Source organism: Pseudopipra pipra, chromosome 2, assembly GCF_036250125.1.
Source record: "Pseudopipra pipra isolate bDixPip1 chromosome 2, bDixPip1.hap1, whole genome shotgun sequence".
In the NCBI taxonomy this organism is placed as follows: domain Eukaryota; kingdom Metazoa; phylum Chordata; class Aves; order Passeriformes; family Pipridae; genus Pseudopipra; species Pseudopipra pipra.
In genome coordinates this window covers 29,796,617-29,822,739 of record NC_087550.1, presented here as the reverse complement: position 1 = coordinate 29,822,739, position 26,123 = coordinate 29,796,617, and the positions used below count along the sequence as shown (strand labels likewise).

Genomic DNA, 26,123 nt, shown 5'->3' with positions numbered 1-26,123 from the left:
CTTACAGCTGTTATCTTGTGCAGCCATGCTTTCTCAGTGTTCCTCTGCCAGACAGCAAAGCTGTGCATATGGCTGTGTTGAAAGTACAACAGAAGTCTTATGGCCTGGGTAAAGATGAGAAGTCTTAACCTTTGAAGTTGGTTGTTTGAATTGTCAAATATTCTAGCATCTGTGGTGACTGAAAAAAAAATCTAGATTTTTTTCAGATCTAGGAGCAGAGCTGTGACCCTGTTTTGGTGCGATGTTGTATGCGTCCTGGCAGGTGGAAGGTGAAGCAGCATGCCCACAAGCTATGGTGAAGTTTCTCTGACTTTTCAGTAGGTACTTGCAGCAAAAAGGATTAAAAAGCTTAAAAGGGTATTTCTCCAGAGCAGGAGGATTTTCAGGTGAGGTGCACCTAAGGGAAGTGCAGGGATATACTCCTGTTTATGCATAAAGAAGCATAGAGGATTGGGAAACAGTTCATTGAGGAGAGTTTAGTCCCCTCTGGAAATCTTCCCAGTCCCCATATCTTTCCTCCCTGGTAAGTTACTGGTGAAATTACTTGGCCTGGCCTGTGGCTGGACCAGCTGAATTCTTCCATCTTTCTGTACTTCCCATTACCAGTGGTTTCTTCTAATGTAGCAGAAGCCAATAAGCAGGCTGCTTGAGAACTACAGTTTCTGATACTGCAGACAATAGTCTTCTCTAGGTAAAGGATCAAGGTCAGGCCCTTAATATGTATCAGCAGATCAAACTGAGCAATATCCCCTGAACATTTACGTTTTACATAGTAGATCGGCTGATTTCCTTAGGCTTTTGGGAAGACCTGCCATCAGTCTGAGAGGGACTAGTCAAAGGGGCAGAAAAGTTTGTGCCAATTGAGAGGCAGACTGTAGCAAATAGAGTCAGGAAAGAAATGTCGAAGGGAAGATCCCAGTTTCATCTGGTTTTTGGTTGTTTCTTTTGTGAAAGTTGTAGTTGAGGTGGGATGTGAGTGTTTCCCACCCCTTTCTCCCATTAATTATGTTCTACAGTCTATGACTTATGTCTCACAGTCATGCAGCAACTGTTCCTACCACAGCCATGTGAATTTCAGACTCTAGACTTCACAAAGCCTTGATGCTGTGTGTGGACTCCTGAAGAAATGGAGAGGAAGACTTGTTCTTCCAAATAAAAACCAAACAGGAAACCAAAAACCCCAAAGTCTTTCTGAGCATTGGTAATGAGGAAACAGGATCTGAATCTGAACTCAAGCTGTTAAATCAGCATAAATCTACAAAGTTCTAGGAGGGAGAACAGCTGGGCTGGTAACATAGAAGCGGAGCCCTGGGGCCTAAGTAGTTAACACACATAATGCCTCAAGGTCTAGGCAATCTGTTGAGTGCTCATTGCATTACATGAACAATAGACTCTCACTCTAGAGGTGGTTATTGGTTGGTCTCTTTCTTCCAAGTTAATATCTCTGTCCATGCTCACAGGAAAAGGAAAAGCACATTGCAGGATGCAGTGCCCTTCTAGTTTGGTAGCTTAATTTTGCCCCATCCAGAGTTCGGACTCTGACAGACATTCCTTGAAGCTGAGCATGGGAAAAATCCATCAGTCAGCAATAGCTGGTTGTTATAGTGGCTCCTGAGCAGAGCCACGTTTTCCAGCTGTCACTTTTGGGATCTTATTCCATCACTTGTGTTTGGGGCAGGCCAGCCAGGTAACTTTCAATAGCCTGCTTTCCCTTTTCTTTCCTAGGTATTGTAGAACAGTAGAACATTGTAGACTCCCGAGCCCTGGGACAGAAGCATCTGGCTTGCTTAGTAGACTGGCTTTTTAGTCCTTGAAGCAGGCTGAAGAGACATGCCGTAAAGGAGGGAGCCACCTGTAACTTACCGCCTTTGTGCTGAGCCTTGTGTTTTAGGGATGTGTGGTGCTCCCCTGCCCTCCTAGCCTGGTCTGCAAGCCTCATCCGCGATCGGGCATTGGAAGTTCAGTCTCACCTATGACAGTGTGCTGCCATCTGCTGCCGAAACCCTTTGTTGCGGGCTTTCCTGCAATTCTGGGCTCAGCCACCATCTTCAGGGGCTGGCTGGGCCTCCAGGAATCGGGGGAGTGGCAGGTGGGATGCAGGCAGACACCACCTGAGACCTGGCTAGCACTGGTGAGGTGCTCTCTGAAAAGAAACTGCAGCTGGCGATTTGCACTTTGATAATTTGGCAGTAATGGAACTGGTGCTTTCAAATGTACCCATGTTCTGCAATCCTAATGCCCTCTGTGTTTCCCTGCTGCACAGAAAGCCTTGTGTGGGGCTTGGAATCAAGCTGTGCCAGGGCAGGCACATATCTCCTCTTGTGGTCTAGTGTATTTACAGGTATGTATTTCTGTTGTCTTTGAAGTTTGGCCCAAAGGAGCAGCACCCCTCCTAGTCTTTTTTAAAGTGATGTCTAAACATTTGTCTGTAAGTGCATGTTTACGGTGTTAAGCAAACTGTTCAAAGATGTGTGGAGATGCTATGTCAGTAATGCTATGCAAACCAGCACTTTGGTTAGCTAGCAGGGACAAGGAACTGTAGTCCAGTGAGCAGCAGTGCCAAGTGGTAAGGAGTAGGAGAGCATTTTTTTGGGTAATATGTGCTGAGGGGCTGTAGATATGGCAGCATAGGCTGTATGTCTGGCCCAGTGTTAGGGGCTGCTGTCACCAATACCTAAAGCTGAAGTCAATACCATGGGTATGTGCTGTGCTTGGAAATGACCACTGCATATTTTTTGGTAACAAAAAAGCCCTTAAACAATACATTTCATACAGAGGCAGGGTTACTGTAAGCAGATAACTTGCCCTGTGTAGCCTGGTCTAGCTCCAGAAGTAGTCCTGCTTTGAGCAAGGTTTTAACAGGATACCTCCAGTTTGAAGTATTTCCTAGCACAGCTTTAGTGTTGGGCTGTGGCCCATGGTGGGCCAGCAGTGTGGTGAGACATCTGACATGGGAGGGTGGTCAGTGGTGGGGAATGCTGAGGTCTGACAGCTATCCTTCACCTCAGGAAGGGCAGAGGCTGGGTGAGGGCCAGGATGGTGTGCTGAGCCTGTCTGGTCCAGTCTTAAAATGCTAAATACATGAATAACTGTGAACTGGAAGCAGGGTCTAAGAGACTCAGGCCATGGTTCTGCAGGCCAATGTGAGTCATCAAGGAGCACTTTGCTCTCTGTGTCATCTCAGCTGGCAGCTCCGGGACCTGCAGGGAGTCAGCAGCAGGGGCCCTTCGCCCTTTGAGTCAATGCTGGCTCCATGCTGGAGCATGGTACCCTGAAGTGCCATTTGCCCGCCCTTCACTTTACTGTGCTGACTTCAGTGTCCTGCCGTGGTAAAAGTTGGTGACACAGGCACCTGGAGAGTGTGCTCTTCAAAAAAAATTGCCCTTCCCCATCCAACTGTGTTGGCATCTGTGTCATGAGGAGGCTCTTGCATACAGTTGAACCCCAAAGCTTAAGCACTCCCTGCCTGGCATTAAAACTTTCCTAGCATGTTTCAGTGACGAGGTGCCAAGGAGTGTCTGACTGAGTTGACTATTCTCCCTGGGTTTCATTCAGCTTTCTGTCGCTGTTTCCAAATGGCCTTTGCCTTGTCATGTCCTGACTGGACAGGACAGTGCAGACATGGGAGGTCTGCACTCCTCTAGGGGCAGATGGTGTCCCCCTGCCCTGCTGCTGTCCAGCACGAGGAGGGCTCGGAGGCTGCAAACGGCATGCAGGGCTGCCTTGGCTACGGATGAAGGGTAAGGGTCAGCACAGGCCATTTACAATCTCACTGATACATCTGCCCTTGAGGATATGAGTGGGGTGAGGGAGCTCTGCAGGACCAGGGAAGTTTGTGCTGCTATTCCAGACCCACCTGCTGGGACAGCCTAACCAGTAGGGCTGTCCCCAAAACCTCCCTATGAGAAGATTTTACTATGTGGAGAGGATGTGGAGGGAAACAGCTTGAGATCAAATAAGAGTGGCCCTAAGATTACGTCATGGATCTGTGTGACCTTACCTGATAACCCTCATAGTTACTTGGTGACTGTGGTTGTTTTCCATTTTTATGCTTTTCTTTCCACTCCCCCCATTCCCCCTTCAAAAGAAGAAGATCAGGTGCATTCACCTCACTGGGCAGAGAGTAGCCAAACTGAATTCAAGGCTGTTGATGATCTGTGTGATCCTTAGACAGAACTGAAAATAAAACATGAAGAATTGGAGGTGTTATGTGGCCACAACTTTTTCATGCGAATCCCATATGCAGTTTGTCTAAGATGATAAACTTCACAGCCCTGCCTCTGAAACAGGCCACTGGGGTCTGATCAGGACTTGGATCTGGCCCAGGTTTGAAGTCAGATATGCCACTGTGGCAAGCAACTGCAGTATCTGGACCCGATTTCCAACAATTTCTGGCCTTGAGACTTGTGACTCCGGTCCAAAAGAGGAAGGGGGCAAAGGTGCGGCGTTCGCAGTAATGGCATAAACCAAAGCTGTGAGATAAATGCATCTGAATGTGTCCTCGGTCAGCTTTGACTGGATAACTTGTTAATTAGGGGAAATAAATGAAACATATCTCTTCTCTTCTGAAGAAACAATCCTATGTTAATGCTTTATGTAAAGAGGCAGGTTGGGGCTTCTTGTCTCCTTGAAGATTCCCTGGATAGTGTTCTTACTTCTCTTATTCTTTCCTTTGCGCCTGGGGGATTTTGATAGTCTGTCATTACAGCTGGGCACTCGACTTTCCCTTCCGGAGTCTGACTGAGTTTGAGCTGCCTCAGCTCACATAACTTTGGGACATGGCTTCTTCTGCTTGAAAACCTCAAGTCTCACTAAAACTTGGTAGAAATGTGTGCAGGGGAAAAGTGCACAAACCCTTTCTGGGGGGAAAAAATTTCTTTCTCATCTCTTCTACTTTCCTGTCACCATGTTCTGCATGGTACTGTAACCATATATTTTGGTGAGGTGCTGACCTCTGTCTATGTACTACTGTTACTCTAGGTGGTTTTGCTCAGGACACCGTGTGTTGCTGCTGACTCAGGCCTGCCTGTGGTGAAGTGCTGCCACCTGCCAGAAACTAGTGTGGCTTCGCAGTGCTGCCTTCTGTTTAACCCATCCCACTCATTGCTCTCACCTCCCTTTCTCACTGTCCGTTCAGTACTTCCCTGTTTTCTCTTCTCCCCTGGATGCTGGCTCAAATGTCCTTTTCTCTGAGCTTTTATAGCTCCATATAGCCCATTTCTTCCTAGGTCTCCTGGCAATTTGTATGGAACCCTGGTTCACCTTCTGTGACTGCCTTCCACAAGAGGTCTCTTATCCTTGCAGCTCTGGCCAGTGTTATCAGCCATGGAATGCCTTTCTCCCAGTTCCCAGGGGGCTGCAGTGCTCTCACACTGTCCCCTGGAGCTGGGGGAACTCAGCTCCTGCAGTAAGAACTGCAGCATACTGCCCCTCCCTGCCTTAACCAGTTCCTTGCAGCAATGTTGGTAGATCCTCTCTAACGAGCCAAATCCCTCAGAAGCTTTCAAGGAGCTTTCACTGCCTGAATCCCTTTGATTAGGTATCTCACCTCCCTTATTAACTTCTCCCCATTTTCCATGCTCCACTGTCTTTTTTTGCTCTTCCCTCGGCTGCTCTGCTCTCTGGTTCAGATGGATTTTCAAAAGAAGTAAGGCCTGTGCAATGGCGCTGTCTCCTCTGTTGTGACATGGACCTGCTTGCTCGATTGGGTGACACTGTCTGTGAGGTGAAGGGCTTGCTGATACTACATTATTCAAACCTTACTGACAGGTAGGGGAGAAAGAGCTTTCCTCCATGCTTTCTGTTTGGGTCAGGCAGCCAAATGGTGCCCATGGAGTTTTGCGGAACAACCCGCAACGGGAGCACAAGTAAGAAGGAAGTACAGGGCTGTTGAGGTGAGCAAACACGAGTCCTAGAAAGTAGCTGGGTTGTGAGGCAAGTGGGAATTGGGAGTGTGGGAGGTATGTGGCACTGCAGAGTAGGGTTCAGCTGAAAGATGTCTGTGGGGAAACACAGTTATTGTTGGAGGACAAGGGGATGAGCAGAACACAGAAGTGGGGAAAGAGAGGAACTGAGGAGCAGCAGTGGGAATGCAAGGAAACAAAGCGTGAGTTTGGGGTTTTTTATAAAGCAAGATGTTATTTTTTTGGGGTTTTTTTTTTAGCACCACAACTAACTGCAGGGCCCAATTGTTCCTGTCTTCCACCCAGTTAGATGCCATCAGTGCGTATGAAATGCAAAGGACAAATTTTACCCTCAGGAATATCGCCTCACTGTTGTTGCGCAGCTCAGCATTCCATCCTATGGAAGTATGATTCAAGGTTGAATTTCGATAGCAAGCAAAAACAACTCTGATGGCTGAGAAAGAAGAATTGAGCTGTCTACTGATGTTTGAGTGCAGTCTAGTGTAATCTAATAAAAAGAGCAGCTACAGCCTGAATTCGCATTTGAAATGCCTCAGCTCTGTTTGGAGATGTGATTCAATGGAAAAAACTCTGTGACTTCCTTCTTTGTCTGCTGATTGTATTTCCTGTTTCTCCACAGTGGAAATCTTGAAACCCTGACAGGAAGTAAGCCTTTTCCTCACGAGACTGGGTCTGTTGAGCTTGGTTGGGTGGTGACAGGGGGAAGCATGCAGAGGATTGCTCTGAAATCTCAACATGAAATTTGAGGGCTTACTAGATTTCAGCAGACACTCAGGGGAGACTTAATTCCAGTGAGAGGGCCAAGCCTGAAGACAAAGCATAGTGCTGGAAGGATGTTGGAAAGAAAAGCAGGCAGCATGCATATTCTCAAGGGGCCAGGCTTCTGTTCTGCAAATGTTCTGATTCTTGTATAAAAGTCACGCTCTTTGCAAACAATACAAAATGGAGAAATAAAGCCAGTTTAGAGCACACAAGACATGAGGAGGCTCCTTGGTAAAGAAATCCAGCTACATATGCCCCACTCTGTTTAGGGGTAGTTCTCTGTAATCTGTGTTCATGTGCCCTTTACCTTTTACCACATTACGGTCCTCTGGTGTCTGATGCATGTTCTTCCTGGTACTGCCCTATCTCACCTCCAGCTCTGCCCTGTGTGCCCTCTGTGCTAGCTCCCTGGATGTCCTGTGAGCATCTCAGTCTGCTCTGCCTTAAGGAAATTCCAGCTAGCTAAACTAACCAAGCAAAACTTTTTCCTTCTCCCTTCTGGTTGTTTTGGAGACCTTGTTGTGGCTTTTCGATACTTAGATGGGGCTTAAAAGAAGGATGGAGAGAGACTTTCTACCAGCACCTGTAGTGATAGGACAAGGGGTAATGGTTTTAAAGTGGAAGAAGCCAGATCTGGATTAGATATAAGGAACAAAATCTTTACAATGAGGATGTTGAAACACTGGCACAGTTTGCCCAGAGAAGTTGCTGATTCCCCTTAATTGAAAATGTTTCAGACCAGATTGGAAGGGGTTTTGAGCAGCCTGATGTTGTGAAAGATGTCCTCGCCCATGGCAGTGGGCTGGACAAGACAGTCTGTGAAGGTCCGTTCTGACCCAAACCATTCTGTGATTCCTGAGTCCTATCTGCTGACTGAACCCTTCTCACCCTGCCTGACTTACTGGCTTTTCTTCTCAGAGTCTTTCTGATCTAGCATGTATCTCAGCAGCCATTTCCCTTAATTGTCTCCAGCTTGAAATCAGGCTAAAGATCAGAATGACATTTTGTCCAAGGTAATATCAGAGGCCTTTACCAGAAAGCAGATAAGGGAGATAAATTACAGTGTGGGAGCAAAAAAATATAAACCATCCCTTTTCAAAAGCCTCTGAAATGGAGCCTGAAGCAAGCACTGCTCTGAACTTCCACAGGCTGTGAATCAGGTTGTGATAGAAAGGTCACTGTGTGTGGTCTTCCCAATAACCTCTCAAACCATCAACAATTTTTTTTTTAAATCCACTTTGCTTGCTCTCCTCCTTGACCTTGGCCTCATCCTTTTGTTTCTCCTTGGATATATCATAGTTCTGATTATTTTTATTCCTTTGCCTAAGGCTGCAGATCCCTAGTCTCACTTCTACAGGAACATTTCCTTATTTGAGATATGTTATAAGTGCTAGCTCCCAACTGGGACTGACTTCCGAGAATGACACATAACTACAACATTTGATGTAGAAAATGCAGCTTAATCACAAGGGACTAGTGAGGGCAGGATGCATTTTATATTGGACTGCGGGTTAAACTGGGCTAGGAGCTGTGATAGCTGCAAACCTAGGGACAATAGTAGAATGCAAACAGACAAAGGAAGGCATGAAAATATGAGAATAGGAGAAAGTTAAATAAGAAAGGTAAAAAGACAAAAAGAAAACCCAAAAAATATCTTTAAAAGCAAGGCTATCAGCTGGGAATTGGTTAAGGGGAAGGAAGGATGCAACTTCCTTTTCAGTTGTTAGGTTCTCTTTTTTTTTTTTATGTCTCAGAAGTTTTCATAGTGCCAGGGCTGATTTTCTGGGCTAAGAAACTGAAGACCCATATGGAGCACTTCTGAGCTCCCAGGAATTCTGAGGTTGTTGCCAGTGTTTCCGGTGTTTAACACAGCCTTCTTTTATGGGCAGAGGGTGAATGAGCTGATGGGAAAGCCTCAGTAACCTATTGGTGTCACCCCCTGGAAACAAGGACCTAAAAGGACCACATTTTATGTGGGAAAACTAAGGACAGGGTCAGTGGTCACACTGTGATTAAATGGCATCAGAAGTCACCTATGCTGAGGTGAAGTTCAAGAATGCATCACTGGCTCCAGTGGTTGAAGGTAAGGAATGGATGGGTTATTCAGGGGAAATGGAGCTGGCATGAAGGGGGGCTGAAGAACAGGGAACAGAGTCTTTTCCTACCTGGTCTTGATGGATTGGTGAGAAAAAGGAGCTGTCTACCACTAAATGAGCAGGAGACTGGAGGAGTTTTGAAGTAAGAGTCTCAAGGAATGTCTGCAAGAGTAAAGGTGAGTTGGAGTTGCAACATGATCAAGAATGACTACTGGGAGCACAGACAGTAGGTTTCAAGTGAACATTCATTAAGGAATGTATTTGGGCTCCCTCAGTCCCCTGGTTGCAACACCAACAGTGGCAATAGGTATAAGGTGCAGCATAGGCACTGTACAGGAGTAGTGCTTAGCCCTGCTTCCATGCTGGCTGCATCCTTACATGGTATGTAGTCTTGAATGAGTCGTTTTTGGACAGTATTGAGTACCAACAATTTATTACAAACAATCTGATCTGTCACAAAGGTGAAGGGGCTCCCAAAGCAGCAAATAAGCCCAAGCCCTTGCTGCTACTGCTCCTGCTTCTAAGAGAGTGAGACCACAGATTCCTGCTTATGAAAAGGACAGGAGTCTCCCTATAGTAGAGCAGTCAGTTGTACTCTGCAGCTTCATGAGAAGTGGTACTGGCTGCAGGAACTTATAACCCCATTTTCCATGGTTGATTGAGATATGGTCATTGAAGAAAAGAGACCCAAAACTTGAACAAAACACCCTAAAATACACAGAAGGAGAATTATTTAAGATCTGGAGGAAGATCCAACTCTATTATCGATGTCTGCCACTCCTGAAAAATAATTAACACACCAAACAAACAAATTTTTATTGCTATTAAAAATTACAGTGGTAATTTTTTTTTTACCAGACTTTATGCAAATGTAAGGCATATTCTGATCAGTTTGTATTCTGTAGTCATTATGCCACAAGTAGGAACACATAGAGAGGCTTTATGTATGGCTCATTGCTTCTGCCCTGACATAGAGAACCCTATACAACAGGTTTCAGGGGAGTGAAAGTATGTGTGCATAAATTAATTACTGCTGCTAAGGATATTAACTTGCCTATTAACAGCTTTAACTCAGTTTTACAATCCCAAACAGAGCAGGCATCAGCTCCAGGTTATTCCTTGCTTGCTCTGAGGCATGAGTCATGGAAATAAATGACTGTCTTGAAAGCTCACTGTTTTCAATGCACCAAGATTAGCTGGTTCTGGATACAGCTAGCATTTCCATTGTGGTGAGGTGGGGGTGGTGGAAGTTCCGCAACGTGTTCCAAATGATATTCCAAAGGCATCTGATCCAGCCATGTCTGCTTGAGCTGTGGATGCCAAGCTTATGCTATAGGTTTGGGTGTGTGCTTAGGGTCTGATTTTGGGTGTGCCTGTTGAAGTGATCTCACACTGCCTGTTGTTTATACTTGGAATGCAGAGGAGTGTCTGGTAGTACCATTGCAGACAGTTCTGTGTCTCTCACAGCCTCACACTATGCACATAGGATGAGTGTTATGATTATTAGTGAAAGGTTGAGACAGTCTTGCTGCTCTGTTGTTCTTCTGAATGGTTACTCTGGCCATGCAGACCCCGTGTTGGTAATGGCCAAGCACACCTGGGTTTTCCCATTCTGTAGCCTCTTCAGTTGGGTTCTAGGGATACCAAAACTGGCAGTCAAGAAGTTAGAGAGGAGAAGGCTAATCAAACAATACATGAACTCTAGCAGGAAATTCCTCATTTCCAACCAGGATTTCCCAGATAAAAACACAGGCATCTGTGCTGCCGCACACTTGCTGCCTGTGCCTAGGAGATGTTGGATTTACATGCTGAATAACCAGCATATGCTCATCAAGTCTGTTGTGTTGGGATCACGCTGGAAATTTTACAAGCAAGCAGACCAGCTGTGGAAAGCATTTTGCAGGGAGCTCAATCCACTGAGTGTGCACAAGATTACTGCACTCAGCACTACTGCTGCTGAGGGGGATGGCATACAGTGCTCCCTGTGCCGCTTGGGTGTGAGTGTGGGATGCTCAGGTCTGACTGGGCACAGGTTGAACAGTCATACTCTGGATGTGCTGCACATCAAAAAAGTTATTTGGACTGGTTAGGTCTGAAGTAGGTGGCTGGACTCCAGAGCTGGTTCCTTGTTTTCACTACAGACAAAAGCTTTGGCTAGAAAAACGTTATTTCACCAAGGAAATCTGGATCCTGTCTGTCTATGAATGTTTTCTCTACAAATAATGCAACATTGTGCCTTTTGCCCTTCTGTAACCTTTGGGAAGTAGTCAGAAGGCTTTCACAAAGAGCAGGTTTCTGGAAGTCTTGCTTACTAGACATGGCTGGCAGGCACACATGGCAGCTGATAGACTTGGGAGTTTCATGCTGAGCAACAAATGAAGTCTCTCTAAATCTTATCATTAATATCAGTCTCTCCAAAAACTTATTTACTCATGTCCCGCAGTGAGTGCTGCAGTCTCTTTACTTTTCTATTTGCTCTGGCTTGTGTACCTGCCACAAACTAGAACAATCTCATAACAAGTGATGGCTTCTCCTTCCCTGTGACCTGCTCCTCTGTCTACTTCCAAACCTCCTCAGTACTGGCCCCTAGACAAAAGTCAAGTCCTGTCAAGTCTTAATCTGAGTGTGATACTTTACTTAGGCTGCTGGACACAGTCCTTTGCTCTCCCGAGGTATCCATCCTAGTGGAACCTATTAGAGCAAATCTCTGAACCCTGGCTCGGAAAGCAGAGATGGAAGGGAAGAATATAGCTTTTAATCTCCCAATGATTATGAGCCATCATAGCGTTGTACATTTTTTGTCTCCTGTACTCATTCATCTTATATCAACTTTCTGCACAGGAAGTCCGAAATGCTAAGAAGGAACTGAATCAGGCATAAAAGGTTTTCTGGGAAGAAGTCAATATGAAATCTTCATATGAATCTCTCAAGTATTACAGATAAAGCAATGTTGTATTTGGCAGCTTTGGGCTCATTCTAGAAAGACACTGTTTCACTTTAGATTTTGAGGCCACATGAAGGCCTCACCTCCTAATAACAGCAGTTAGCATTGTTAGCTCACCAGTTGGGCTGGGACTGGGAATACTGTCACTGAACTTGACCTTCTCCAGAAACCACAGAGGTCCCCTGCTTTGTCCCAGTCTGCTCTTCTCCCCAGCCATGTAACTTCCACATCAGAAATTAAATTGCTTTTTATTTTTGAGGAGCTCTTTCTTGAGTAGTACATCCCTGATATGTGGACTGGGGACTGACCAAAGCATAGTTGACTGTGATGTTTTGTTTGGTGTGTTCCTTCACTTTTAGCACCTCCTGAGACGAAGAAGTGTGAGCACCACCCCCAGAAATACCCACCATGGCTCCCATGGCTGATCTCACTGTTGCTCCTCTTGACATGCATTGCCCTTGTTGTTGTTCTCCTTGGTGAGTATGTGCAGGCTGGTTACAGAAGAGAGGTCTGGGGGAAGTGCTGGGAGAAAGGAAGAGAAATCAGTACCCAGAGGGGAATACCTTCCAACCAGAGGGGGCTTTTACTCAAGAACAATTTTGTCATAAGAAAAGGATGCAAGCACCAGCATTTGGGTTCAGAACATCCAAACGTTGAACATTTGAATGGTATGTTTAGGAGCAAAATCTTCCCTGATTAATTAAGCATTGGGGATTTAAGGGTACAGTTGCAACATGACACAAACTTCTCTCTTGTAGGCCAGCCAAACCAGAGGTTCTGGCCAACTGGCATGTGGGAGGCAGGACTACCCCAGCATTATGCCAGATGGTTCTGTTATACCCACCCTCTTCCTGAGAATTATGAAAAGAGTTAGGCAGGAAAGGGCTTCTGGAGGTCTCTAGTCTATTGCCCTGCTTGAAGTATGGCCATTTTCAAAACTGCATGGTTGTTTGGGCTTTGTGTAAAGGTCTCAGGTTTTCCTGACCTGACTTTGTATATGTCTGCATACATCCCCCAAATCTTCCACTCTTTACCTGGGTTTTTTCAGTGTGCCCAGATTGCACATTCCCATCTTGAATGGCCTCTTTGAAACTTAGGAACAATTCTCTACCTTCATACTACACAGAAAGGAACTAAATTACATTTAGCAGAGGGGAAAAAGTGGAGATGGAAGCACAAGGGCCTACACAGGCAGCTGAATCTGCACTTAGGCTCTCTAAGGTGCTTGGACACACTTTGTGTCCTAATGGAAAACATGGCTTCTCATAGTCCTGGCATCTCTAGGATGAGCTGCACAGTGCTAACTCTCACACCTTTTTAGGGTTAATTGCAGATTAAATAATTAAAAGTTATTCTTGCACATGCAGTTTGTGGAGATTGTGATTACTGTTTCATTCTCATTTTCTGTTAAAGACAATTCATGGCATGTTTCCACAAATTGTCAATAACTGTAATGGATTCTGATAGAGGCATATATTATGATAAATCACTGCCCTTCCTTTTGCTGTCATTAGTTCCTGAGTCCCAGGAGTTTGTACTGCTTTGTTCCCAAATGTATAACTTTTCACAGTAAAGGTTGGGGAGTTTTAGAGTGGGATGTTAGAGCCTGAAACTTTCTCATACACATGGAAGGTTTAATTTTTAGTGGCAAATTTACTTATCCAAGTTAATTGATGCTACACAGGATTTTGGTTTAGCAGAGTGATACAGCACATGTATTAAAGTGAAAACACCAGTACAAATTTCACATAGCAGAGAGTGGCAATTGCAGTGCACAGATGAATCACAATACAAACATGATTTTCGTTAGCGGTCATACAAACATAGAATAGTAAAATCATTAATGTTGGAAAAGACCGCTAAGGTCATGCAGTCAAACCGTTAACCAAACACTGCCAAGCTCACGACTAAACCATCTCCCCAAGTGCCAAATCTAGATGTTTTTTGAACACTTCCAGGAATGGGGATTCCACCACTTCCCTGGGCAGCCTGTTCCAATCCTTGACCCACCTTTCTGTGAAGAGGTTTTTGCTCATATCCAAACTAAACCTCCCCTGGTAGAACTTGGGGCCATTTCCTCTTGTCCTGTTAGCTGTCACCTGTGAGAAGAGGCTGACTGTAACCTGGTTACAGCCTCCTTTCAGGTAGTTGTGAAGAGCAATACGGTCCCCCCTGAGCCTCCTCCTCTCCAAGCTAAACAACCCCAGCTCCCTCAGCCAATCCTCATAAGACTTGTGCTCCAGACCCTTTCCCAGCTTTGTTGCCCTTTTCTGGACAAGCTCCAGCACCTCTTTCTTGTAGTTAGGGGCCCAAAACTGAACAGAGTTCTGCAATATATTCAGCATCAAGACATCCAGTGTCCCCGATGACCAAGAAAAAAAAATGTGAGGGGACAGCTCAGGCCCAGTGCTTTCCTCAGGTAAGTCTTTGTTAGTCATTCATTTTTTTACTCTCTTTTGGACTAAGCCACATATACACTCATCCCATGCTGGTCTGGCTAACTTAGGAAGACACCACTCTTTTCGTGATCTTTAGAGGGATGCACAGTTGGTCAGTTTGCTCAGCTGCACTAAAACAAAGGCCATCTATCTTCTCATCCCCCTTTGTGTAGTGATAAGGTCACCTTTATTTGCATCAGAGGTGGTCAGTCACTCATTGCCCTTGCCCATCTTCTCTGAGCCTTCTTCCATTACAGGAATTCATTCCTCATCAGGCACTGAGGCCACTATGAGGCCTCACCTTGTGTCCTGCGTGCACTTTTGGGCACCACAATATAAAAGAGACATTCAGCTATTAGAGAGCATCCAAAGGAGGGCCATGAGGATGGTGAAGGGTCTGGTGGGGAAACGTTATGAGGAGTGGCTGAGTTCACTTGGTCTGTTCATCCTGGAGGAGACTGAGGGGAGACCTCACTGGGGTCTTCAATATCCTCATGAAGGGAAGCAGAGGGGCAAGTACAGATCCCTTCACTCTCAGGACCAGTGACATGACCCAAGAGAACGGCATGAAGCTGAGTTGAGGGAGGTTTAGGTTGGATATCAGGAGAAATTTTTCATCCTGAGGGTGGTTGCACACTGGAACAGGCTCCCCAGGGTAGTGGTCACAGCACCAAGCCTGCCAAAATTAAAGAAGCATTTGGACAATATTTTCAGGCTCGTGTTGTGATTCTTGGGAATATCCTGTAAAGGGCTAGGAGTTGGACTCGATGATCCTGATGGGTCCCTTCCATCACAGCATACTCTATGGTTCCCTGATCCTGTGATGCCTCTATTCTCCCCACTAGTAAACATACTTCTAAATGAAATAATTGATAAAAACAGACATCTGTGTTGCTGAGCACATCCTGATTGGTTTTAAGTCTGAGTGTTTGAGTTAGTAACAGGTCCTTCAGGCTGTGGATGTGACCATTCACCAACACTGTATTATTCCCCAGACACTGCGGTCTATGAAATCCTATGAGTTTACCCTCCACCCTGATTTCAGCAGCTCCAGCTGTATGTGATTACCTTCACCTGCACTGTCTGTTGCTGAAGAAACAGACCCACCTGATGTGCTACTCCTCCAAATTACTGTTGATATCTAGTTTAGGGAGTGATAAACTGTGACACTGAAGAGCAGCTTTTTATTCACTGATTGTACAGAGGTTTAGACTGGCAGCTTGGCTGTAGGTATGTTCATGGTAGAGTGGCTGTGGTTGGGTGCAATCAATGCTGCCCTGTCTGGCACATCCTCAGGGTGTGTCCTTCCAGTGTTCCTTCTGCTGTCTGAGATGCAAGATTGTCTCTTTGCAGCTGGGAAGGCAGCCATGCCACTTGTTTGGGCCAGGAGAGGTGATGGCTGGGACAGTGCTTGGTGGGGAGATGGTGGAACAGGAGTGAAGCCCAGAGATGCTGTGTGAGGAGCCAGGAGGAAGGAGTAATCCTGCCACCTTTCCTCTCCCTTTCCAGTGGCTCCCTTCTCCCACAGCAGTGACCAGCCCACAGCCCTGCAGGAGAAATTCACGGCGTGGGAGTGCGACTCAGCGGTGTCAGAAAACAAAGGTCAGTAGGGCTGGCAGGGGTACAGGAGGTCTTTGGGATGGGGACAATGAATGCTGAGGTCTGCTCTGACAGCAAGTGGTAGCAGGAGCAGACTTGGGAGAGGCGGACTGCAGAGGAGGGAAGCAGGCAGAAAAAGGGTTTCCTGCTAAGAGCTTAGGGGGAGGTGTAAGGGGGGTACTTTTGAATTAGATGATCAATGGAGCATAGAGGCTCCATTACAGTGAGAAAGGAATCATATTAGGATGTGAAACCAGCTAGAGTATGGTACAATGTAACTTCATGGCACAAGCTAATTGTAAGGTCCACTGTGCTTTTTAGCAAGTTAGCCTGATATCCCCTATTATCAGAGCTGAGTTCTTCCTTGGTTTTGCTACATATTGCAAGATAGATACATCTACTCTTGAAACACAATGGTAGAGGTCATACATAGGGGTGAGAAAGATGATGATGGGAGGAAGATTATGTGGGCAGGGGTCGCTCGCCCCTTGCCCTACAAGTAGGGCACGTGCAGACTGTTGCCATGAGGTAATGATTAGGCAGTGTTTGGCTGCCATTCAGGCATCACCTTATACTGCATACTGGCCCTACGTAGTGTAGTGTGGAACTGATAAAAATGGGGTGTCAGGACTGCTGAGTTGAGCGATCCTCATCCTACCACCGAGACTGTGTTGCTCCGTGGGGATGCCCGCTAAGGATGGGTACCGACCAGCTGCTGCAGATCCTGACAGCCCTGGCCTGTCTGTGTGGGTAAGCACAGTTTATTGACAGGAAGCAACCGAGAAAGCAAACTTTTTAATATCCTTCTACTGTTCCTTTAATTCCCCTTTTATTATTGAATATTGTTACATAAATAAGTTGTTCATAGTATTTCCCTTTAATTTCCCTGTTACTAACCAATATCGTGTTAATAGCTATCCATAATATCATGTTAAGATCCTTTTTTGATATCCCTTTAAACTCCTTTTTATACTAGTTAATATCATGTTATAAATGCTGTTCATATATTTTTTTTTTAAGGCCACGCAATAAGGTAGTTATTTTGTATCCATTTTAGTTTTTAATTCTTTTTGCTAAGTTTATTATCATCATTATTATTCTCACTGTAATAAAAGATATTTTGTGTGTTTGAATGTTTCTGGTACTTGTTTTTATTCCGGACATGTATCCAAACGAACTGTTACAAGAGGAGAGGGCCATGTTAATGATGTCCTGGAGGGCATCATGCCTGTGAACTCAGACCAGACAAAGGGGACAGCACAGAGTGGCACAGGGGAGGTTAACAATGGAGCAGTAATAAAAGGGCAGCTCCAGTCAAGGAAAGAAGCAATATCCCCTGTTTCCTGGGGCTAAAGGCCTAAAGGAGACTGACTTGACAAGGAGAAGGCAAACCAGACCACCAAAATAATCTTGTGAAGACCTGCAAGGAGATTACCAGGATTTTGTGTACACAAACCTCACTGGTCGTCCTCAAAGCAGTGGGAAAAAGTATCTGTCCTCTGCTTGTTTTTCAAGCACTTTCTGTCAAGAAAAGTGACTAAGGAGAACATGAGCACTGTCCCTGGAGAACTTGGATCTTTGCAATCACCATCTCTCTTGTTGCTAGCATTCATTGCATTCATTCTGTGTTCTCTCCCCGCACAGGCCGAGGCTGGATGTGCTGCCCGAAGGGCTGGAGAAGGTTTCAAAACAGCTGCTATTTTCTGTCCCTTGATAAGATGCCCTGGTCTGAGAGTGAGCAGAACTGCACTGGGATGGGCTCCCACCTGGTGGTGATCAACAGTGAGGAAGAGCAGGTACAGGCACAGGGCTGAGAGAGGGGAGAGCAGCCATAGACACAGTGCTGGGCCCTGGAGGGGACCCAGAGCCCCTCCTTGTCCTGCACTGGGTTCTGTTTGCCACCATCCCTACCCCACACGGACTCCTGATGCCTCCCTCTGATCAATCCTGCATCTCACAGACATTGCACTCTCCCTCATTTCCAGGTTTTCCTCTCTAAACAGATAAAACCAATTCTAAAAGCAGAGAATTTCTACATCGGTCTGAGAGCAGAGATTGTGGATCAGTGGCAGTGGGTGGACAAGACTCCCTATGATGTAACAGCAGCGTGAGTATCCCTGGATGGAGAGTGATTGGTGTGCCTCCTGGTAGTGCAAGAAAGTAGGGGAGATGTGAGGGTGTCTATTGGTGTGTGAGAGGGAGGTATCACAAACTTGCCCTGAAGGCAGACACGTGTCTCTGCTGGGTGTGAAGTTCATGGGGTGAGTGGTGGTGATCAGTTCCCCTCAGAAGGAAGGAGCAGGGTCCTTCTGTGTTGGAAGGCTGTAGAAAGAAGGCAGGTTTCCACATGACACTTGTGCCAGTGGGATATCAGAGAGGGAGGAAGGATACATCTTCTGTCCATGAATCAGCATTGGGAATTTTTCTCTCTCCCCTTCAAGTCTTGCATCCTTCTGTGGCCTTTTCCAGCAGTGCTTTACAATGAAAGCTGGGGAGTAACATGCCTGTCTCTTGTCTCAGGTTCTGGCGAAGAAATGAACCAAGCGAAGGTGATTCTGAGATGTGTGTTGTAATGCATAGGGATTCAGAAATACCCAACAACTGGAATAATGTCGAATGTCGGATGTTTTATCGGATTTGTGAAGCTGCTGCTGTAACTGTGTGATGGAAATACCCCCATCTTTAGTAAAAGTGGGAGATGAGCAGTGAGCTGAGACTGGCAGAGGGCTGTGCTGGAGGGGTGGGGAGCCCTGAAGCCTGCATCTTCACTGTGCTGTGTGGGAAAATGGAAGTGGAAGTGATACGACCCTTTGTCCAGCATCCCCAGTGCATCGAGGGGCTGAGGGAACACTTGAAGGCTGAGGGTCATCAAAGTTGGTCCTGTGTTCTTGTGTCCTCTTCTCTCTGAGTGGGTCCAGAGGCCACTGGCAGAAAAGACATGGAGTTCTCCAGGAAGAAGACACAGGAATGGAAGACAGATGTCCTGAGCTGCATTTTCTTTCTCTCCTTCAGCAGAAGTCTCTGCTTTCTGTTGAGTCACACGCAGAATGTCCTCCAGTTGCACTGGTTTTGTTGAACAAGTTCTGAAATTTATGCAAGAGAAAATACAGTATTAGACCAATAAAAAAGTCTCTGTGCAGTGTGTGTAGATCTGTCTTTCTCTCTTTCCATCTCTAATCTGCCGGGGTATAATCCTTGAATCATGGAATGGTTTGTGTTGGAAGGGACCCTTAAAGATCATTGGGTTACAAGCCCTGGGTCTTGAGCGTGGACACCTTCCACTGGAGCAGGTTGCTCAAAGCCCCATCCAGCCTGGCCTTGAACACTTGCAGGGATTAGGCATCCACAGCTCCTCTGGGAAACCTGGGCCAGTGCTTCACCAATGTCACAGTAGAGAATTTCTTTCTGAAATCTAATCTAACCTACCCTCGTTCAGTTTACAGCCATGAACCCTTGTGCCATCACTACATGGCCTTGTGATAGGTCCCTCTCCAGCCTTCCTGTAAGCCTCCTTTAGGTACTGAAAGGTTGCTCTAAGGTCACCTTGGAATCTTCTCTTCCCCAGGCTGTACAAATGCCACAGCCTGTCTTTAGAGGAGAGGTGCTCCAGCCCTCTCTCTCCATTCCCTTTGCCTTCATCTCCATGGCTCTCCCTCTGGACTTGCTCCCATGGGAGAAGCAATCCACTCTGGGCCTTGAGTGCCACGTGGAGGAAGCAGTCCTCTTCCTAAGTCAGAGCTGATCCCAGGCTCACCTGATGCAGCAGCATTCCTGCAAGGCCAAATCCTCCGTGGTCCCTGTAAGAGGACCAGGCCAGGTCATGCTGCAGAAGAGGCTGCAAGGGGCAGGACAGGGCTGCTGCTGCACATGAAGTCCCTTCCAGAGGTTCATTGCCTATTGAATTGCCTTCATGTCCCACTGCAGACCGTATGCCACCATGGATCTCACTTCTTCTCCATCCCTTCCCCCATCCTGGCCCCTCTGTTCTCTTTTGTCTTTCCCCAGAAACATCATCTGCCCAAGTTCTAAGGAACTGAAATAAAGGCCATCTTTCTTCTGTTGAAGCAGAACTGCTGTTAAAGAAGAAGAGGACCACCAGGTTAACAGTAATTACAGAATTAGCAAAAGGCTTCTGAGACAGAGAAGAATCAGTCTGAAAGCAAAATTTGGAAGAATGTAGAACATTCTTCCATGAGAGAAATGAGAGAAAACAGAGAAATGGGAAGGAAGTGGCAGTCGACACCAGGCTGTTCTATAACTTTGCAGTATCTGTCTGTAACAGAGCACCCTCACCGTGGATGCCGTGGGCATCCTGCACTCGTGGCAGTCAGGGCTGCAGCAGGTACAGACTCACAACTGCAGTGTGTGTACGTGACCCTGTGCTGTCCCACCGGCCTGTGGGTCAATGGGCTGTAGGAAGTGGTGTGCATACACACAAACCCTGCATCTCCAGCAGGAAGTGTGTGAGACTAGCGGAACCCTGCTTCCAGAAAAGGGGATGTTGTGAGTGGATTTAGCCCTTTGCTAGGAAATACAAACAGCAGAGGCATTTTCATACAAATACTCCCTCACCAGGAAAGAGCAAGTACCAAAGACAGAAGGCTAGTACTGCTTGAGTATGAGCAAAGGGAGATTGTTTGAGCTGGAATGATGGTACTCTTCATCTGTTCCCTTTTTTCTCTTTGTGTTCTTATTTGCTATGAGCATCTTCTGATGTGTCCTTGCAGGGAAATGATGAAAGTCCCCAATCTCCATGTGCAGTGGGGAACAACCAGGATATGGGGTTTTTACACACCGGATTAGAGGCTGTGAAGGTTCCTCACCAGTGTGGGCGTTGCCCTAGGTAGTAGGAAGGCTGTGTTTGTGGTCACATGGGCAATGTGGACCCTTGGAGAAGAGTGAACTCTGTTTTCACACTGGTGGAGAGAATGAATTGCCAAGGGAGAGTCAGTCCTGGAACTGCAGGTAACCACGTACCCTTCTTTTCTGTCCTCCTCTACAAGAAGGAAGAGGTGGGGGAAATACAGGGCTGGGATGGATAATGGGCATGGTATGGTGGCTGTCCTCACACCAGGAGAAGGGGCTTAGGACAAGGGCAGTGTAACAGATGAGGGAACTGGGGAGTACCTGGGCTGGGAGAATGACCTTTATCCTAGAGCCAGGGGGAATGAAAGTCCAGGCAGACTATGGTCTGCCATTCCTTTCAGTGTTTTTTTCTGTAACTGATGGGACTGAAGAGTGCTATCCTACTATCATTACCCTGGTAAAACAATCTGCATCAAGCTGAGCACAGGTCACTGCTCCCGTCTCTGGTGTCAATACAGAGGACCAAGTAAGGCCGTTCCAAGAGCTTCTGAGTGCCTTTTTTTCCCTTTAGAAACAATCATTTCTGTGTGTCTGGCTGTGCAAACACTGAGCTGGAGAGTCAGTCCTTTGGGTGAATATATGCTATTGCATAAAGGGGCTTGTGGTATAGAGCCAAAATAAAAGCAGCAGAGGAAAAGAAGGTTGAAAGTGAGATGAAGAGGAGAGAGGTACAGAAAGTGTGTTCAGTGAAAGGGCTAATGGAGGACAAGAAGGAAGATGTGTTGAGGAGAAAGGATGTCTGACAGCATAAAAGAAGAGTGAAGTTTGGGCAGATTACAGGCAGGTCTTGTGGCAACCAGCGAAACAAAAAAGCAGCTTCAGGGCAGCCCCTGTGTTACTCTGCTCTGTGGGTCTGACCCACAGCTACTGACAGGCAGCAGGACCTGCTTACAGCACCCGTGAGGCTCCCCACAGGTGGGGATGAGGGTACCCAGCAGGGTGCTGGGTTACAGAGCCACCTGGGTTATGCTGCCCCTGACTCTGGGCTGGGAGATTCCCACTCTTGCTTTGTGTTTTTCAGCCCCAGCAGAAGAGAGAAGCTGCTCCTGGCTGAACCCCTGGGTCTTCCTTATTTCTGTCCTTGTCATCAAAACTGCCTTTGTGACTGTCTGTTTTGGTAGGTTCCAAGGTCTCTTAATTCCTGCGGAATGAAGGGATCATTTCACTGCCTTTTCTCAGATAGGAAAAAAAAAAAATTGTAGTCTCTCTGCCACCGGGCACATGTTCTGAGCCAAAATGGCCTATCCCAAACTCAGGTCAGAGATCTGTTCTCATGTAGCCTCCTACTTTACAAGAATATATCTGTAACTTTGGATAACCTGGCTGCATAAGGAGCTGCCTGTGGTGGCTGCAAGGCTGTCAGAGCAGTTTACTGTATATCTCTCAGTCTGCATGAATTAAGAGCTCAGCCAACACTACTCTGATGGAAGTGATTCCAGAGGATCACGAGACAACTACTTCCCATCTTGCTTCCTCAGGAAGGGTAAGCCAGAAATTGTATCTCTCACCAAACAGAGGTTGCATGGCTAACTTAGGAAGACACTGCCCTCTTTTTGATCTTCAGAGGACTGAACAGTTACTCAGCTGGTCAATTCAGTCAGGGGAACTAAAACAAAGGCCACTATCTTCTCATTCCCTTTGTATAGAGATAAGGTCACCTTTATTTGCATCAGGGGTGGTCAGTCACTCATTGCCCTTGCCCATCTTCTCTGAGCCTTCTTCCATTATAGGAATTCATTAAACAGGCAATGATTGCTATCCAGTATGATTACTCTGCTCTCCTCACTAGTATTTTTCTAAATGAAATGATTGAAACAAATAGGCCTCTGTATTTCTAAGCACATCCTGATCAGTTTTCAGACAATACCACTGAGTGTTTGAGTTAGTAATAAGTCCTTCAGGTTGTGGATGTGACCCTTCACCAACACTGTATTATTTCCCAGAAACTGGGGGCTATGAAATCCTACGAGTTTACCCTCCACCCTGATTTCAGCAGCTCCAGCTGTATGTGATTACCTTCACCTGCACTGTCTGTTGCTGAAAAAACAGACCCACCTGATGTGCTACTCCTCCAAATTACTGTTGATATCTAGTTTAGGGAGTGATAAACTGTGACACTGAAGAGCGGCTTTTTATTCACTGATTGTACAGAGGTTTAGACTGGCAGCTTGGCTGTAGGTATGTTCATGGCAGAGTGGCTGTGGTTGGGTGCAATCAATGCTGCCCTGTCTGGCACATCCTCAGGGTGTGTCCTTCCAGTGTTCCTTCTGCTGTCTGAGATGCAAGATTGTCTCTTTGCGGCTGGGGAGGCAGCCATGCCACTTGTTTGGGCCAGGAGAGGTGATGGCTGGGACAGTGCTTGGTGGGGAGATGGTGGAACAGGAGTGAAGCCCAGAGATGCTGTGTGAGGAGCCAGGAGGAAGGAGTAATCCTGCCACCTTTCCTCTCCCTTTCCAGTGGCTCCCTTCTCCCACAGCAGTGACCAGCCCACAGCCCTGCAGGAGAAATTCACAGCGTGGGAGTGCGACTCAGCGGTGTCAGAAAACAAAGGTCAGTAGGGCTGGCAGGGGTACAAGAGGTCTTTGGGATGGGGACAATGAATGCTGAGGTCTGCTCTGACAGCAAGTGGCAGCAGGAGCAGACATGAGAGAGGCAGACTGCAGAGGAGGGAAGTAGGCAGAAAAAGGGTTTCCAGCTAAGAGCTTAGGGGGAGGAGAGGGCCATGTTAATGATGTCCTGGAGGGCATCATGGCTGTGAACTCAGACCAGACAAAGGGGACAGCACAGAGTGGCACAGGGGAGGTTAACAATGGAGCAGTAATAAAAGGGCAGCTCCAGTCAAGGAAAGAAGCAATATCCCCTGTTTCCTGGGGCTAAAGGCCTAAAGGAGACTGACTTGACAAGGAGAAGGCAAACCAGACCACCAAAATCATCTTGTGAAGACCTGCAAGGATTTTGTGTACACAAACCTCACTGGTCATCCTCAAAGCAGTGGGAAAAAGTATCTGTACTCTGCTTGTTTTTCAAGCACTTTCTGTCAAGAAAAGTGACTAAGGAGAACATGAGCACTGTCCCTGGAGAACTTGGATCTTTGCAATCACCATCTCTCTTGTTGCTAGCATTCATTGCATTCATTCTGTGTTCTCTCCCCGCACAGGCCGAGGCTGGATGTGCTGCCCAAAGGGCTGGAGAAGGTTTCAAAACAGCTGCTATTTTCTGTCCCTTGATAAGATGCCCTGGTCTGAGAGTGAGCAGAACTGCACTGGGATGGGCTCCCACCTGGTGGTGATCAACAGTGAGGAAGAGCAGGTACAGGCACAGGGCTGAGAGAGGGGAGAGCAGCCATAGACACAGTGCTGGGCCCTGGAGGGGACCCAGAGCCTCTCCTTGTCCTGCACTGGGTTCTGTTTGCCACCATCCCTACCCCACACGGACTCCTGATGCCTCCCTCTGATCAATCCTGCATCTCACAGACATTGCACTCTCCCTCATTTCCAGGTTTTCCTCTCTAAACAGATAAAACCAATTCTAAAAGCAGAGAATTTCTACATCGGTCTGAGAGCAGAGATTGTGGATCAGTGGCAGTGGGTGGACAAGACTCCCTATGATGTAACAGCAGCGTGAGTATCCCTGGATGGAGAGTGATTGGTGTGCCTCCTGGTAGTGCAAGAAAGTAGGGGAGATGTGAGGGTGTCTATTGGTGTGAGAGGGAGGTATCACAAACTTGCCCTGAAGGCAGACACATCACTGCTGGGTGTGAAGTTCATGGGGTGAGTGGTGGTGATCAGTTCCCCTCAGAAGGAAGGAGCAGGGTCCTTCTGTGTTGGAAGGCTGTAGAAAGAAGGCAGGTTTCCACATGACACTTGTGCCAGTGGGATATCAGAGAGGGAGGAAGGATACATCTTCTGTCCATGAATCAGCATTGGGAATTTTTCTCTCTCCCCTTCAAGTCTTGCATCCTTCTGTGGCCTTTTCCAGCAGTGCTTTACAATGAAAGCTGGGGAGTAACATGCCTGTCTCTGTCTCAGGTTCTGGCGAAGAAATGAACCAAGTGATCACAAGGATGAGATGTGTGTTGTAATGCATAGGGATTCAGAAATACCCAACAACTGGAATAATATTGAATGTCAGATGTTTTATTGGATTTGTGAAGCTGCTGCCGTAACTGTGTGATGGAAATACCCCCATCTTTAGTAAAAGTGGGAGATGAGCAGTGAGCTGAGACTGGCAGAGGGCTGTGCTGGAGGGGTGGGGAGCCCTGAAGCCTGCATCTTCACTGTGCTGTGTGGGAAAATGGAAGTGGAAGTGATACGACCCTTTGTCCAGCATCCCCAGTGCATCGAGGGGCTGAGGGAACACTTGAAGGCTGAGGATCATCAAAGCAGATCCCATGTTCTTGTGTCCTCTTCTCTCTGAGTGGGTCCAGAGGCCACTGGCAGAAAAGACATGGAGTTCTCCAGGAAGAAGACACAGGAATGGAAGACAGATGTCCTGAGCTGCATTTTCTTTCTCTCCTTCAGCAGAAGTCTCTGCTTTCTGTTGAGTCACATGCAGAATGTCCTCCAGTTGCACTGGTTTTGTTGAACAAGTTCTGAAATTTATGCAAGAGAAAATACAGTATTAGACCAATAAAAAAGTCTCTGTGCAGTGTGTGTAGATCTGTCTTTCTCTCTTTCCATCTCTAATCTGCCGGGGTATAATTCTTGAATCATGGAATGGTTTGTGTTGGAAGGGACCCTTAAAGATCATTGAGTTACAAGCCCTTAGTCTTGAGCAGGGACACCTTCCACTAGAGCAGGTTGCTCAAAGCCCCATCCAGCCTGGCCTTGAACACTTGCAGAGATTGGGCGTCCACAGCTCCTCTGGGAAACCTGGGCCAGTGCTTCACCAATGTCACAGTAGAGAATTTCTTTCTGAAATCTAATCTAACCTACCCTCGTTCAGCTTACAGCCATGAACCCTTGTGCCATCACTACATGGCCTTGTGATAGGTCCCTCTCCAGCCTTCCTGTAAGCCTCCTTTAGGTACTGAAAGGTTGCTCTAAGGTCACCTTGGAATCTTCTCTTCCCCAGGCTGTACAAATGCCACAGCCTGTCTTTAGAGGAGAGGTGCTCCAGCCCTCTGTCTCCATTCCCTTTGCCTTCATCTCCATGGCTCTCCCTCTGGACTTGCTCCCATGGGAGAAGCAATCCACTCTGGGCCTTGAGTGCCATGTGGAAGAAGCAGTCCTCTTCCTAAGTCAGAGCTGATCCCAGGCTCACCTGATGCAGCAGCATTCCTGCAAGGAATTCCCCTGCAGGGAAGAGTAGTTTGGTTTGTGATGCTGAAAAAAAGTCCTTTGCTGTCCCTCTGCTTTAGAGCTTTTGCACACACTCAAGTGAATTCTTGTGAGGGTGTTTGAACAGACCTTCATGTTGGTCAAATGGCCTGCATAGCAGCAGGTGATTAAATAGGAATGTAAGTGCAAACAGCTGTGTGAATTGAATACTTGAA

At 46.7% G+C, this 26,123-nt stretch overlaps 3 protein-coding genes across 6 annotated transcripts in view; 2 read left to right on the top strand and 1 right to left on the bottom strand.

The window, feature by feature from the left end:
- The first annotated feature begins 417 nt into the window (after positions 1 to 417).
- On the top strand, positions 418 to 18,911 carry LOC135409367 (C-type lectin domain family 4 member E-like). 3 transcript variants are annotated; one of them, XM_064644792.1, is made up of 6 exons: positions 418 to 2,341; positions 12,086 to 12,202; positions 15,674 to 15,766; positions 17,408 to 17,559; positions 17,767 to 17,870; positions 18,284 to 18,911. In XM_064644792.1, exons 1-6 carry the CDS (start codon positions 2,212 to 2,214, stop codon positions 18,426 to 18,428), a joined length of 741 nt encoding a protein of 246 aa, XP_064500862.1. In that variant the 5' UTR covers positions 418 to 2,211; the 3' UTR covers positions 18,429 to 18,911. The 3 variants fall into 3 exon arrangements, with proteins under 3 accessions (XP_064500862.1, XP_064500861.1, XP_064500863.1); XM_064644791.1 differs by having other exon boundaries at positions 17,749 to 17,870; XM_064644793.1 differs by lacking the exon at positions 418 to 2,341 and adding an exon at positions 7,661 to 8,769 and having other exon boundaries at positions 17,749 to 17,870.
- Positions 18,912 to 21,535: 2,624 nt separating this feature from the next.
- Positions 21,536 to 25,285, top strand: LOC135409370 (C-type lectin domain family 4 member E-like). Its single transcript, XM_064644797.1, has 5 exons — positions 21,536 to 21,746; positions 23,087 to 23,179; positions 23,787 to 23,938; positions 24,128 to 24,249; positions 24,658 to 25,285. The coding sequence occupies exons 1-5, from the start codon at positions 21,551 to 21,553 to the stop codon at positions 24,800 to 24,802; spliced, it is 708 nt and encodes a 235-aa protein (XP_064500867.1). The 5' UTR covers positions 21,536 to 21,550; the 3' UTR covers positions 24,803 to 25,285.
- TCAF2 (TRPM8 channel associated factor 2) overlaps positions 24,745 to 26,123 on the bottom strand; it is a 44,688-nt gene continuing 43,309 nt past the window's right edge. For both annotated transcript variants that reach the window (XR_010428146.1, XM_064644753.1), the window contains one exon: positions 24,745 to 25,220. The gene's annotated coding sequence lies outside the window, so the exon portion shown is untranslated. The remainder of the gene's footprint in view (positions 25,221 to 26,123) is intronic.

What these genes read in the sequence shown, in the direction of transcription:
- LOC135409370 (XM_064644797.1), top strand. Translation starts at nt 21,551, where the DNA reads ATGAGGGTACCCAGCAGGGTGCTGGGTTACAGAGCCACCTGGGTTATG. An exon ending in AGCGGTGTCAGAAAACAAAG is followed by an intron (nt 23,180 to 23,786) that starts GTCAGTAGGGCT and finishes CTCCCCGCACAG; the next exon opens with GCCGAGGCTGGATGTGCTGC. An exon ending in TCAACAGTGAGGAAGAGCAG is followed by an intron (nt 23,939 to 24,127) that starts GTACAGGCACAG and finishes CCTCATTTCCAG; the next exon opens with GTTTTCCTCTCTAAACAGAT.
- LOC135409367 (XM_064644791.1), top strand. Translation starts at nt 2,212, where the DNA reads ATGTACCCATGTTCTGCAATCCTAATGCCCTCTGTGTTTCCCTGCTGC. An exon ending in CCTTGTTGTTGTTCTCCTTG is followed by an intron (nt 12,203 to 15,673) that starts GTGAGTATGTGC and finishes CTCCCTTTCCAG; the next exon opens with TGGCTCCCTTCTCCCACAGC. An exon ending in AGCGGTGTCAGAAAACAAAG is followed by an intron (nt 15,767 to 17,407) that starts GTCAGTAGGGCT and finishes CTCCCCGCACAG; the next exon opens with GCCGAGGCTGGATGTGCTGC.